General features: G+C 36.7%; 1 protein-coding gene across 1 annotated transcript in view; it reads right to left on the bottom strand.

Annotated features, from left to right (window-relative positions):
- RAP1A (RAP1A, member of RAS oncogene family) overlaps positions 1 to 12,290 on the bottom strand; it is a 63,700-nt gene extending 51,410 nt beyond the window's left edge. The window contains exon 1 of the mRNA XM_047085809.1: positions 12,268 to 12,290. Within this exon, the coding sequence (XP_046941765.1) occupies positions 12,268 to 12,275 (8 nt within the window). The 5' untranslated portion in view covers positions 12,276 to 12,290. The remainder of the gene's footprint in view (positions 1 to 12,267) is intronic.
- Positions 12,291 to 14,172: the final 1,882 nt, after the last annotated feature.

Here is a 14,172-nt window from a genome sequence, read left to right on the forward strand (position 1 = left end):
ACTAAGCTTGTTAACTGGGAAAAAGTATTTAGAGACAAATCAAAAACCACTTGAGTACAGGAAAAACATTAAGTATTACTAAAGTCTTGAGGGTCAGGGTTCAAAGGCAGATACTACAATTAAACATATATGACTAAATTTCCTAGAGGCTAAAATCTTAACATTTAGATCTAGAGCCCTGTTTCTAACAATGCCTTTTACTGGCTAGACGTAAATAACTGATTTATTTGCCTAAATCAATCTAAGGCATACTGAGCCCAGCAAACATCAAACTTAACTCAGTATCTGGATTAATACCGGGAAAAAAAAAAACAGTATTACAGTGGTCCCTAATCTTACAAATATCCATTATGTTGATCTACTACGAATACATGGCAGTGATAAAAGAAAATAAGACCAGTTGACTAAATTTAGTAAGACAAAAATATTACAATGCCTTTGTGTAAAGTGTTAGTTTGATTAATTTATCAATTGTATGGCCTCTAGGTAACAACAACCATTGGAAAAAGCCAAACATTTTTCCAAAAGCCAATTCTATGTTGAGAAGTGGCTCTACTCTGAGGCATGCATTCATTTTTTATTCCTTTAGTCTGCATTTGCTGAAATGTATTTACAAATTGGGCACCAAGTTCGGGGTGCAGGGGGAGGGTGGGTGAAGGAAAGAAAAGAAAATCTGAAAGACAGACACATGCTGTCTCTCCAAATCAGAACAAAACCTCTCTAGCTCTAACTGGCAGGGCTCCCCTACTAAACGGCAGCAGTGCAGTGGATGCAAACACACTGGAGTGAAAAGGCCTGCCAAATTAATGTTATGGGAGCAAAGAGAAAGAGTAGAAAAAATCTGGTCATTTATTAAAGGTTCTGTCAAAACTAGGGTAATGAAGCATACAAAAGGAAACGGAGAAGTTTACTTTTACAAGAATATCTTGTTATCAGCACACAAAAGTGAAGCAAAAAGAACTGGGCAGTCCAAATACAATTCATGAAAAAGGCTCCTGATCATTAAGAATTATTAGTAAATGTCTAAATTAATTTCCTTTTTTTCAATACCTGGCCTGGTATAAATCGTTGTGTCTGTAATCCGAGGAAAATCCCACAGCACAGGTTTCCCACCGTACTAAAATAAAATCTCAGACACGTCGATCCCTTCATCATCTCCCAACCTATCAGCTCCTCTCCTTCTCTCCTAAATCTAGATTCCAAGAGCGGTCATCAGTGTAGCTTAGCAGCTAAGCATAGACTTTGGAACCTAACTTCTGGGTCTGAAGTCCAGCTCTGTCACTTACTTGCTCTGTAATCGTAGGCAATGTCTTAACCTCTCTGCCTCAGTTTCATCATTAGGATAACAGTGCCTACTTCAGAGGGTTACTCTGAGTAAATAAGTTAGTATCTCTAGAGCATATGTTATAAATGTGCCTAGCACAGAGTATGGGCTCTATATGTGTCCGCTCTTCATCATAATTATACCCTTTTGAGTTAGTCTTTGACCAGCTACCTCTATTCTGTGTATTCCTGTGTTTCCCCCCAAATCAGCCAATGTAACATCAACCATGAATGAATCTTAAAATCTTTCATTGCAGGAGACAACACCATTATGTAACTGACATCACTACAACACATTCCTGGTCTGAAATCTCACCTGGACCTTCAGTACTGCACATCAATCCTCTTACCAATCATTGTTATACTTCCTCCCTCATTCCCTCCCCCCCTTACTGGTATCAAGACCAGTCACTATCATCTTTTTTCCTCAAGTCCCACTCAGAAGATAAAGTCCCTCCTCACATTTAAAGGTCAATCCCTCTACCTGCTCTCTACTAATCCCTCTGCAATCTTCTGTCACGCAAGCTAGACACATGCATGCCCATGTACAATCTGTTCCCCAAATATGATCGATAGCTAAGTCCTGTGGATTTTACCTCCTAAATATTTCTTAAAATTGTTTACCCTTTTCATCCCTATCAAAAGCACTCATCATCCCTTAACCAAGTATTTCCATGAGCAATCAGAGATTAAGGAGAATCAAAAAACTGCAACATCAGAAGCTGAGGGAAGAGCAGTAATACTGACATTCTTTTTTAGCCTCCACCCAGCCTTACACCCCTTGAATCCATCCTCCAGTACAAGCCAGAATGATTTATTTAAAATGCAACTCTACTGTGGTTCCCCTGCCTAAAATCCTTTAACAGTATATACCACCCTCTCCCTATGAATTCTTAACCATTCAGGTTAAGAGACTAGCCCTTCTTCCCACCAACCATGGATGTACTTCAAAAGATAGGAGAAAAAAAAACCTTTTTTTTCTTAAGACTAAATATAATTTTCTGAAGAATAGAAGAGGATCCAAAATTTGGTCCAAAAATTTCAATTCTCATGGAGTCTACGACTCCAAAAAGGTCCACTCTTCTAGAGGACTTAGGACCAAGCTCATTCACAGGGCCTGTAAAGTTCTCCATGATCTGGCCCTGGTCCATGTCAGCTTCACCAGCTGTCCCTGTATGTGGGCAGATATCAAGAATTGGTGAAGTAGACATCTGTTATTTTTGCATGTCTAGTATCCCTTCCTCCTTCTTTTGGTAACAGCATCCTGACTCTCTGTTGGGAAATAACCCATCTCCCTCACTGCAGTTTTGGTGGAACTGTCAATCAAGATGCCCCACCCTCCAGTGGGCAAAGGAGATCTCTTACCCAAACTCAAGGTAGGCCATTCAGGCAGATTTTCCTAAGAAGCTGAATCTTGAGGAGAGTGATGTAAAGGCGGGAAATGGTTAAAGTAGATTCATTCTGACTGTGCTACGCTAAAGACGCTGTTTATTCCTGCTACCTAGGTCTCAAGCCCTGCACACTGACTGCCCTGGTGCTTCTTGAGGCTTCCTGAGGCCTGCATGCCTATTTTTTTCTTACATTCTATTATTCAACATCCTTCAAATACACGTCTTTTTCTGCTTAAATTAACCATTTTAGCCATTTGTTCATCCTTTTACTGGAAAAATATTTATTGAATTACGTGATGGTTAGTTGTAGGTGTCACTTGGCTAGGATACAGTAGTATCCAGTTACACAAACAAACACAGAATCTAGGTGTTGCTGTGAAGGTATTATGTACATGTGGTTAACATCTACCATCAATTGACGTTAAGTGAAGGAGACTATCAATAATGTAGGGAAGGCTCCATCCAATCAGTTGAAAGCCTTTAAGGGCAAAACTGAGGTTCCATGAAAAAGAAATTCTATCATGTGGCTGCCAGAGAGTTTCCAGCTGCCCTACCCTATAAATTTTGGACTTGTTAGGCCCCACAACAACATAAGCCAATTTCTTGAAACATATCTCCCACTACACACACACACACACACACACACACACACACACACACACAATTATTTATGCATACGTATGCATAAATAATTGTGTGTGTGTGTGTGTGTGTGTGTGTTTGTATCCTACTGCCCTGTTCTTTGGAGACCCCTAATACACACACCTACTGGTGCTAAGATCAAGACAAAGTCTGTTCCTGTTGCTTGCAACCAAAGAACCCTAAGTACTGTTATATACATGACTGAGGACAGAGTTCACAAAGAGCTCCCTGTTTTATCCATGTGCTAATCGTTTAAGCTATGAGTACAATTTTTAAATTCTAAACCTAATGGCAACAAAAATAATTTTCTAGATTCCTCCAAAGTACAGGGAATTAAAGAATGAAGGCATACTTAAGAAAGAAAGAGTGTCTAAAATAGGCAGAATGGATGGGTTCCTTTACTCTAGTTCAGGAATCAGTATGCTCTGACCTGTAGGCCAAATAGGGCTCACTGCCTATTTTTGTGTGGCCTATAAACTAAGAATGGTTTTTACAGTCTTAAACGTCTTTCTTTTAAATCAAAAGAAAATTAGTATTTCATGACATGTGAAAATTGTATGAAATGTAAACTTCAAATGTCCATAAATAAAGTGGACACAGTCATGCTCATTTGTTTACATATAGTCTATGGCTGCTTTTGCCCTACTGTATTGCAACAGAGACCGTATGTCCCTAAAAACCTAAAATATTTCTTATCTGGCCCTTAACAGAAAAAAGTTTGCTGACCCCTGCTCCAGTAAAGAAATTCAAAAAAAGTATGAATTTTGGCAAATGGGCAAGAAAAGGGTAAAACTGTTAGAAAAGAAGATACAAGAAAAAGAATATATTAATTGTACTACTATTTATTGAGTATTTACCATATACAAAACACTGGGTTTGTTTTGTTATGTTTGAGAGAGACAGAGCATGTGTGTGCAAGTTGGGGAGAGGAGCACAGGGAAAGAGGAGAGGCGGGGGGGGAGAGAGGGGGAGGGAGACAGAGACAGAGACAGAGAGAGAGAGAGAGAGAGAGAGAGAGAGAGAGAGAGAGAATCTTAAGCAGGCTCCATGCTCTGCACAGAGTCAGACGCAGGGCTTGATCCCATGACCCTAGGATCATGATCTGAGCCAAGATCAAGAGTCGGATGCTCAACCAACTAGGCCACCCAGGTGCTCCTACAAAATACTGTTTTGAGCACTTTACATATTAGTATTTCTAATCTTCACAACATTCCTATGAGGTAGAGACTATTATCCCCATTTTATAGATGAGTCAGAGGCTAAAACAAACTTGCCCAAGCTCAACAGATATAAATTACAGAACTGGGATTGCAACCCAGACAGTGTGGCTCTAGCATCTGTGAGGTTAACCAACACCACCATACTGCTTTACCACTGACCTTCTTGTCTATCTCATCTGCACTGCATTAATTTAATGAGTTGATTTTCCTTAGAACTGAAATATTACAAACTCTGTAGATGAATCAATACTAGAATAAATGAAGAAGTTTGTGGCAGTACATTCCTTTGAGAACATGAGGGATTTCCAAGACCTATGCCTATCACCCTTCTTAAAGATAGGAAAGTGAGGAAGACACCCGTTGGACTCAATCATCACTTTCCCCTATCCCATGCTTGAACTCAAAAGTTTAGGTAGGCTTCCATACTCAGGCTAAGATAAAGCACATTCTCTTCTCACATATCTTGCCTCATCACGACCAATTAATTAAGAATCTCTGGATGGTGGAGCTGCCTGGGTGGCTTAGTAGGTAAAGCGTCCAACTCTTGATTTCAGCTCAGGTCATGATCTCATGATTTGGGAGATCAAGCCCCACAGTGGGCTCTGCACTAACAGTGCAGCACCTGCGTGGGATTCTTGCTCTCTCCTCTTTCTCTCTGCCCCTTCCCCACTGGGGAGTACTTGTGCACACACACTCTTTCTCTCAAAATAAATAAATAAACTTAAAAAAATAATAAGTAAAAGAATTTCTGGATGGTAGAGCCAGGATGTGGTTATTTCTCAAAGCTCCTCAGTTAATTCTAACGTATGGCCAAGCCAGAATGGAGACCCACACATCAGTATACTTCTCTCCTTTCAAGGAGAAGAGCAGTGATGAAAAAGAATCCAGGTAAGGGGAAGGGCAAGGCTAGAGATGGGAACTTGACAAAACCTGTCTTTGAAGAATGGAATTTTTATTTAGTGCTACAGTATGCTAGTAAAGAACATTTCTAGTCTTCTTGCCTCACCATCTGAAAACTTTATTAAAAAAAAAAAGCAGGGGCGCCTGGGTGGCGCAGTCGGTTAAGCGGCCGACTTCAGCCAGGTCACGATTTCGCGGTCCGTGAGTTCGAGCCCCGCGTCAGGCTCTGGGCTGATGGCTCAGAGCCTGGAGCCTGTTTCCAATTCTGTGTCTCCCTCTCTCTCTCTGCTCCTCCCCCGTTCATGCTCTGTCTCTCTCTGTCCCAAACAACAAAATAAATTAACGTTGAAAAAAAAAAAAAAAAAAGCAGGTATGAAAACAAAAATATTTGTATATATGCATATACATATGTTTACACAAAAAAATTTCAGTAAGGGTACACAGCAAACTGTTAACTATTATTTTTTGCCTTATCTGTACTTTTTTCTTGATCTGTACTTTATATGTTACCTGTTATTTCTTCTCATAATGCATGACTTATTTAGTTCAAAATAATGAGCTTTTTAAAAACAGTGTGACTAAAAAGATCTTCAAAGATTACTTTATACTTTGAATAGAAAAATAATTATATAAAAAACTAGTAAAAATTACTTGGTGCTTTTTACTGAAAAGCAGTTTACTTTTTGTCAGGGCACAAAACATAAAATCTCCCTACTTCTCTGCAGTGGAGATCTATATTCTAACAAACGTATTAATGAATCTTTCCCACCAAATGGCTATTACTAATTAAAGTCTTACTAATTTATAACAATACTGAGTGTGAGAAGAAAATATTTTAGATAAGAATAAAACGGAAATATTTTGAAGTTTTACTAACACAAATGTCTATCACACAGGCTAATTTTTACAATATTTATAGTAGTCTCAATTTAGTTAAAATAGCCTCCTTATATGGATTACACATTTAAATGAATTTTAAGTTTTTCATATGGCTTCCAGCTTCAGAAAACAAAGAAGTAGGCAATGGGGGTGGTAAAGCAGTACCCAAGCAATCACAGGGCTTGGCCAAAGGTCTAAAGCCATAATGAGTTAATGCTCAAACGTGTTGTCATTTGTTTCCTGTTGTGATACTTCGGTAAAGGACCCAGCTTCGTGTATATTCATAAAGCATAGAATAGAATAGAATCACCAAAGAATAGAATCTCCAACCTGGTTAAATGGTAAGCCTCAAGAGACAAAATCACATCAGCAATGCTGATTTTTTAAAACATAGCAGGCAAAAAGAAAGACCATCACCATGAGGGAAAACAGATGGGTTTTTCAATCCACTGGAGAAAAGAACCGTGACCCAAAGCAAGGTAAACCTCTGCAATGGGCCGCGGCTAGCTGTAGACAAGTCAACGTGGAGAGGCTACTCATAGAAAATGCCCTGTCTGAACTGCCTAGGTAGAGTTAGCATTTATTATATTTATTATGATTAGCCTTCATCCTAGTGGCGAGTGTAGTACCCACAGGAGGGATTTTTCATTACAAAGGTAAACTAACTCTCTCAGAACACTAAGAGCATTTGGAAGTCTCACTCAAGAGTGTGTCTTAAAAAAGAAAATTAGCTCATATAATTATAGTAGGGTCAGGACCAACATTTAAAGATTTTAGTGATGGTGTCAGCAGTTCAATTTAAATTTAAAGGTGAAAGTACCTGAGAAAAATTAGCCCTTTTTGTAAAAAAACAAAAAAAAACATTTCTACTTTGAAAACCAAAGCATAATTTTTTTGCAATGTTAAATGGCTTCTCATAAAGAAACCTACCTGAATCCAGCAAAAACACTAATTAAGATTAAGATTCTATAAAAATCAGGTGTTGGTTCACAAGTGTTACCTAATATAATAACTATTCTGATATACTTTTAACTTTATGAGACTCCAACCCTCAGAAAAAATGTATGAATAACTCTAAAGATGATATATAATGGAACTCTATAAAAATAAGCAGGAATAGCATAGTGAGAGATATCTAAAATACGTACCAGAAATGTAAAAAGAGAAAGAGAATGTATCTCCTATATATAACTATATACCTAGTTACCAAGTTTAAAAGGAAGGAAAGTTGGATTGCAAACAAGAACATGCCCGAGATACTTCAATCAATAAACCAAAGATTAAAAGGCATATTTGACAGAAATGTTCCAAATATTCCAGAAAGCTCACAGCTCAACAGCTTTTTTTCTTTACTTTGCAATTCAGAAGCGCTTTTAGAGTTCTAAATCACTGCTAGGCACCTAAAAGTTCTCAAGCCTAAAACTGTAAATCTTCAGAAATCTATAATTTTCTAGTCTAGTTAAAATACATATGCTTGGCTTTTAAAAAACAATAAAACAAAAAAGCTAGCCAAACTGTAACTTATAATCTGAAAAATATACAGACACATTTGCCTACTTAATGGAACATTTTACATTTCCAGGTATAAAAGCACAACACTACAAAGTTACAGTAACTAAAATCTAGTAGCAACATCAGAGTAGGCAAATAAAGCAAGCCTAAAAACTAAAAAAAGAAAAAAGAAAAAGAAACTCAAGCATGTATTTTATTTCCAATTCTTAAATGATCCAGCAATTCTAACACAAATGGGGATTTTTGATACAGAAAAACACAAGCAAACAAAGGTGTATGCAAACAACAAAAACAAAAAACCAGGAAACAAAAGGTTTTCAATAGAAGAATGGATAAATTACTACACATCATTAATGGTGGTTGTCCTTGGGGAAAGGGATTTTCACCCTCTAAACTATACCTACCAAAAATATTTAAATGTACAGAATAAAATAATTCTACTTCTTGGAATTTATCCTAAGGAAACAATTAAGACTGCATGGAACAATTCAACTGCAATGATTGATATTCAGACCAGTTCTTACAATAAAAAAACTGAAAAGTATATGAAATCATTTAAATGATGGCAAATTCATATAACAGAATACTATGTACTGATATTATTTATTCTTAGATATTATTAAAATATACTCATTTTTCACAAAAATTCACAATATATTTTTATTTTTTTCACATTTGTTTATTTTTGAAAGAGAGACAGAGCATGAGCAGGGGAGGGGAAGAGAGGGAGAGTCACAGAATCTGAAGCAGGCTCTAGGCTCTGAGCTGTTGGCACAGAGCCCAACGCAGGGCTCGAACTCACAAACCACAATATCATGACCTGAGCCAAAGTCGGACGCTTAACCGACTGAGCCAACCAGGCACCCCCACAATATATTTTTAAAAGGAAAATGAAACATTATGCTTCTGATCTCCTTTAAGTTTATTTATTCATTCTGAGAGAGACACAGACAGAGAGCCCGCAGGGGGAGAGAGAATCCCAAGCAGGCTCGGCACTGTTAGCCCAGAGCCCGATGTGGGCCTCAAACCCACGAACCCTGAGATCATGGACTGAGCCAAAACCAAGAGTCGGACACTTAGCTGACTCAGACACCCGGGCACCCGTGATCTCATTTTTTTTAAAAGAAAAAAATACATATGCATTAAAAACCACTGGGAAAGATATATATCAAAATACTAATAGGCTGAGAAGTAAAATTAAGGGTTATTTTTTTTTTTTTAGCTTATTTCATGCACTCTCAAAAGGGACATTAACGCCCCCAAGGGGATGAAAATTGGCTACTGAGAGCAAAAGAAAAAAAAGGAAAGAAAATGAACATTCTTTGCTTATAAAACACAAATTAATATATAATACATAAACAGAGAGGTATTAAAATTTTATGAGGGGGTACAATTAGAAAAATAATATCTAAAAACAATGGGGCAGGACGAGCGATAATGATAAAAAGGTTGAGAAACACTGCCTCATTGGTACTCTCAATTTTTCTACAATGAACTCGATTATTACCTGCGCTTGAATGGTAATATATGTACAGTTGACTAATTAAAAAGAGAGATACGATGAAAGTTAAGAAAGCATTAATTTTCATTATTGAATATAAAATTTATTCCTATACTGTCTTTAAAATAGAATACAGAGTTGGGGCGCCTGGGTGGCTCAGTCGGTTGGGTGGCCGACTTCAGCTCAAGTCACGATCTCGCGGTCCGTGAGTTCGAGCCCCGCGTCGGGCTCTGGGCTGATGGCTCGGAGCCTGGAGCCTGTTTCCGATTCTGTGTCTCCCTCTCTCTCTGCCCCTCCCCCGTTCATGCTCTGTCTCTCTCTGTCCCAAAAATAAATAAAACGTTAAAAAAAAAATTAAAATAGAATACAGAGTTTTTAAAATATAATACTAAAATGAAAATATAAAGAAATTGATAAAGTACTGCATCAGAACATCTGGATTCACCTGAAGAAGTAAACTACAGATTCCTTGGCCTTACTGCAGACCAATCAAGATTTCTATGAATGGGGCGAGTGGCTTTTATTAAATGAGGCATATTTATATCATCATCCCACTCCATGGAAATATGAAATGCAGATAAATTTTAATTTAAGATTAAGAGATTTTTAAATTATGTACTAAAGTGATAAAATTAAACTAAGAGCCTAGAAATCTAGGAATCCCTGCTAAACTCCTCCCTTTCCTTTAAGGAACTTGATTCAAATTTCTTCATGAACTCTCAAACACACCCTATTATTCACTATCTCTACTGGGTACAAGGCACTGTGAAGAATATAAAACAAAAAAGGAATATTGATAAATTTTGCCCCTAATTTAGGGGCAAATAAACTCACTTAGGCCAACATAACCATTGGCTTTCTCAAGGCACCATTAGTCACAAAGAAACACAGGTTTTCTTTGCTCTTATGATGCAAATTAAACAAGGAACAAAAGTCACTGTTGGATAATAATAACTAAGATGCAGTCAGTCACACTCAGTTCTCTAGTTAGTATACTTAACTTGGCACATCGGCCTTGAAATACGCAGGATTCCAAATTCTGCCTACACCAAATTCAAAATCTCCCTTGTTAAATCCTCCAGGTTTAAAATGTTAAACCACAATGCCAAGATTTATTGCATACATAAAAAATGAAACTACCTTGGTGCATAGCTAAGAGTCCTATTTAACTGACTGAGAATATACCTGGATTAGTCAAAGTAGTGGATACAAAGTGTTAAGATATCGCTCCAGTCCCTAGCAATCTTCTCCAATTTCTTATAGCCACCAAAGCCAACTTTCGGTGGTGGTAATACAAACAGTGTCAGCAATAATATTTAAGTGCTTTTTGTATGCCACACACACTTATTTAGTCTTCAGACATGTCTAAGAAATAGGTATTATTCTTTTTCCATTTTACAGATAAAAAAAACAACAACAACAACAAGAAATAAGGAGGTGAATTTGCAGCTGGTAGATGCGATCTGTGATCTGCAAACCTTCACTGAGTGTTTTGCCTGCTGACCACAAATATGTTACTACCAAATGACCAAATATTCAAAGTGAGATTTGGTGTATCATCTCTCTATATAAATAAATTTAAAACTTGTAATTAAATAATTATCCATAAAACATCATATAAATGTATGTGACTGAGGCAAACCTGAGTGAGAAGAATTGAACAAAAATTGTCCAAGTTGTCATATCAGTAGTATAATACTCTTCCCATTTCTCTTGCTCCTTAAACCCCATAAAAGGCAACTTAATTTTGCTTGGTTTTAAAGTACAAATTTTAGGGGTGCGTGGGTGGCTCAGCTGGCTGAGTGTCCGACTTCAGCTCAGGTCATGATCTCATGGTTTGAAAGTTTGAGCCCTGCATCAGGCTCTGTGCTGACAGCTCAGAGCCTGGAGCCTGCTTCAGATTGTGTCACCCTCTCTCTCTGCCCCTCCCCTGTTTGTGCTCTTTCTCTCTCTCAAAAATAAACATTTAAACTTTTTTTAAAAAATAATGAAATACAGATTTTATCATTACAGCCTTTAACTCATTTTATCCCATAAGAATCTTCATCTTTAAAAGTTTTACTAAATTTCATTTCATATTCTATAATGAATTCATTTTAGAACTTTCATTTTCCTCTTAATTTTTTTTAATGTTTACTTATTTTTGAGAAAGAGCAGGAGGGGCAGAGAGAGAAGGAGACAGAGGCTATGAAGCGGCTCTGCACCAGGAGTGGAGAGCCCGATGTGGGGCTTGAACTCATGAACCGTGAGATCATGACCTGAGCCGAAGTCAGATGCTTAACCAACTGAGCCACCCAGGTGCCCCTATTACTTTCATTTTCTTATTATAAAATATATGATGTATAAAAATTCAGAAAATAAAAGGTATAAAGAAAAAAATAAAACCACCTATAATCCCAACTTCAAGATAACTTTAGTCCTTTTGGTATTTCCTTTACACCTATATATGAATAGGTATTTTGTAAAATTTAAAACTGAAATTATACTATATAAACACTGGTAGTCTGTTTATTTCTCTCCTAACAATAGAGAATTTTTTAAAAATCGTGCAAATACAATTCTGATTGATTTTCTACAAAACACTTTGGCTTATTGGACTTTTTACATAAAGTGTTCTCTCTCTTGCAAGTATTTGAATGTTTTTAAAAACTCGTTGTTAAATTTTACTGATTAAATAAGCATTTTCTTTGGACTACTAAAAAACGGCACACATCCATCTTCGGCACATCAATATATCGAAGACATGGTTATGGAAGTGTTATGGCTGCAGAAGATCAAAACCGTGACAATTCACTCTAGACACAAGCTCAGCCCAGTACACTGGAACCCAAGCAAAGCCAGCTGAGAATACCACAAAGCGAGGATTCTTTATATCCAGTGTTGAAGGCCTAGTGCTTACATACACATGCAAGCAGATGGTACTGAGTGGTGACACAATCTCAAGCTCGTCCCATTGATGACAGTAGTCCAAGTCTAAAACAAAATGGGAATAACAGAATGACTACATCATCTAAACCACTCTACTCATGGTTTCAACTGCAGATTTTGGTTGGTTCTTGAATTATAATACTGTCCTATTACAATGTGAAAACTATGACACTGGAGTACTATGAGAAGTCACTGAATATTTATTTAAAGTTCAAAGGAATGTTTTACAATGAAGTTTGTCCTAAGTGTGAAACTATTCAAAAGGCACAAAAACTTTTTAAAAAGAGTATTATTCAACCAATTTGAGTTACTCAAATTCCAGACTTACCATTTGGATGTAAAAGAAACACCATCCAAGTAACCTACTACCTGAAAATCTAAACAAAGGTGAGTCTGAGACATAAGATTCACCGTCTAAACTCACTTGCCCGTGATTTTTCTTAAATAAATCTGATATTCTCAAATAATTAAATTAATCAAAGTCACCCGCAATTTTTAGATATACACATCTACAGGGCAAACTGACACTTCTACTTTATATGCAAAACAATGTCCGGAAGCATGAAAATTTCATACCAGGGGTTATGTATGTCATTACTAAACTGATTCTACGATTAGAATGGAAGAGTGGAATGTACAGAAAGCAGTCTAAAAGTTGTCATGCAGAAATATAGCAAAAAACCCAAAATAACAAGAAGAACACTTCAAGGATACCAAGAACCAAAATGTCATATAAAGTTGTATTTTTTACAGACCAGTCATCTTACAACCTTAGTCTCGGACAACTGGAAACAAATTTTAAAATACGTTCCTGCTTCACAAAAACAACCCTGTTCATTCTATCTACATTTATTGTACTGTACTTCCAACTCAAATCAACATGACAGATCCCACACTCCATGAAATAATGTTACTGCCACACGTGGTAAGGTTCATCATATCCTCTCTGAAGGTCCCTATAGGCCACCATCTCTAAACTAAGTGTTCTTTTTACTCATTCAACATTAATTTATGTCCTTACAGCTCACATTTCATCAATTTTGGTTCTGTTTCGGGGAAAATAAATTTCTTTTCTAATCATAGCAACTTCCATGTGTTATTTATTCTCCTACGGTTAATCCTGTATCACAATCCATTCTCTTTTGTAATCTTCATCTAAAATAGTTTCACTCCCTAGATGACCTGCATCTGTTTTCATCTCTTAGGCATCCATTCCTATTAGGTATTCATTTGAAAAAACTCTAAGCTTAAATTTATTAAGACATTAATTCATTTAAAGGATTAGAAGCTTTATAAACACACAGTTTAGAGATCTCATACTATCGTTCTGCCTAACATCAGTTGGAATAATGGAATATAGTTTTCAGAAAACTACAGTAAATTTTTAAAATTAAAAAAAGAGTCATAGAACCAAAAGATGGTATTTTGAATATGAATACAAAAGATGATATCCTGAATGTTTTAAAAACTAAAAACATTATAGACTACTCAGTTAAAATCAAAGTGGAAATTATACTTTCCCAAGATTTTAGTCTTTATTTCCCTCCTCAGGATTTTTACTGTGTGATTTATTTTAAGTAACTTAAACTTCGGGGGGAGGGGGGGTGAGGGGAGATTTACAGAGGAAAAAAGGTGAAACCAATTATTTCTGAGGAATTTTCTAGACTCATTTGGAAGAAAAATGATGTGTTACACTAAAGAAAGGATTTTAAGAATATAGGGATTCACCTACTTGTTCATTTATTCATGTTTGGATATAAGTAAACTATAAATATTTATTGATCACTTGTGTGCTTTGTAACTGTGGTAGTCTCTTCTGAAGTTTGCTGTCAGTATGATCCTTTATAATTAGAGTTTGTTAATTGTCATAAGTTAT

Source organism: Lynx rufus, unplaced genomic scaffold (assembly GCF_022079265.1).
Source record: "Lynx rufus isolate CCGP_SWC_20201006 ecotype Redwood Valley unplaced genomic scaffold, mLynRuf1.p SCAF_2, whole genome shotgun sequence".
Taxonomy (NCBI): Eukaryota; Metazoa; Chordata; class Mammalia; order Carnivora; family Felidae; genus Lynx; species Lynx rufus.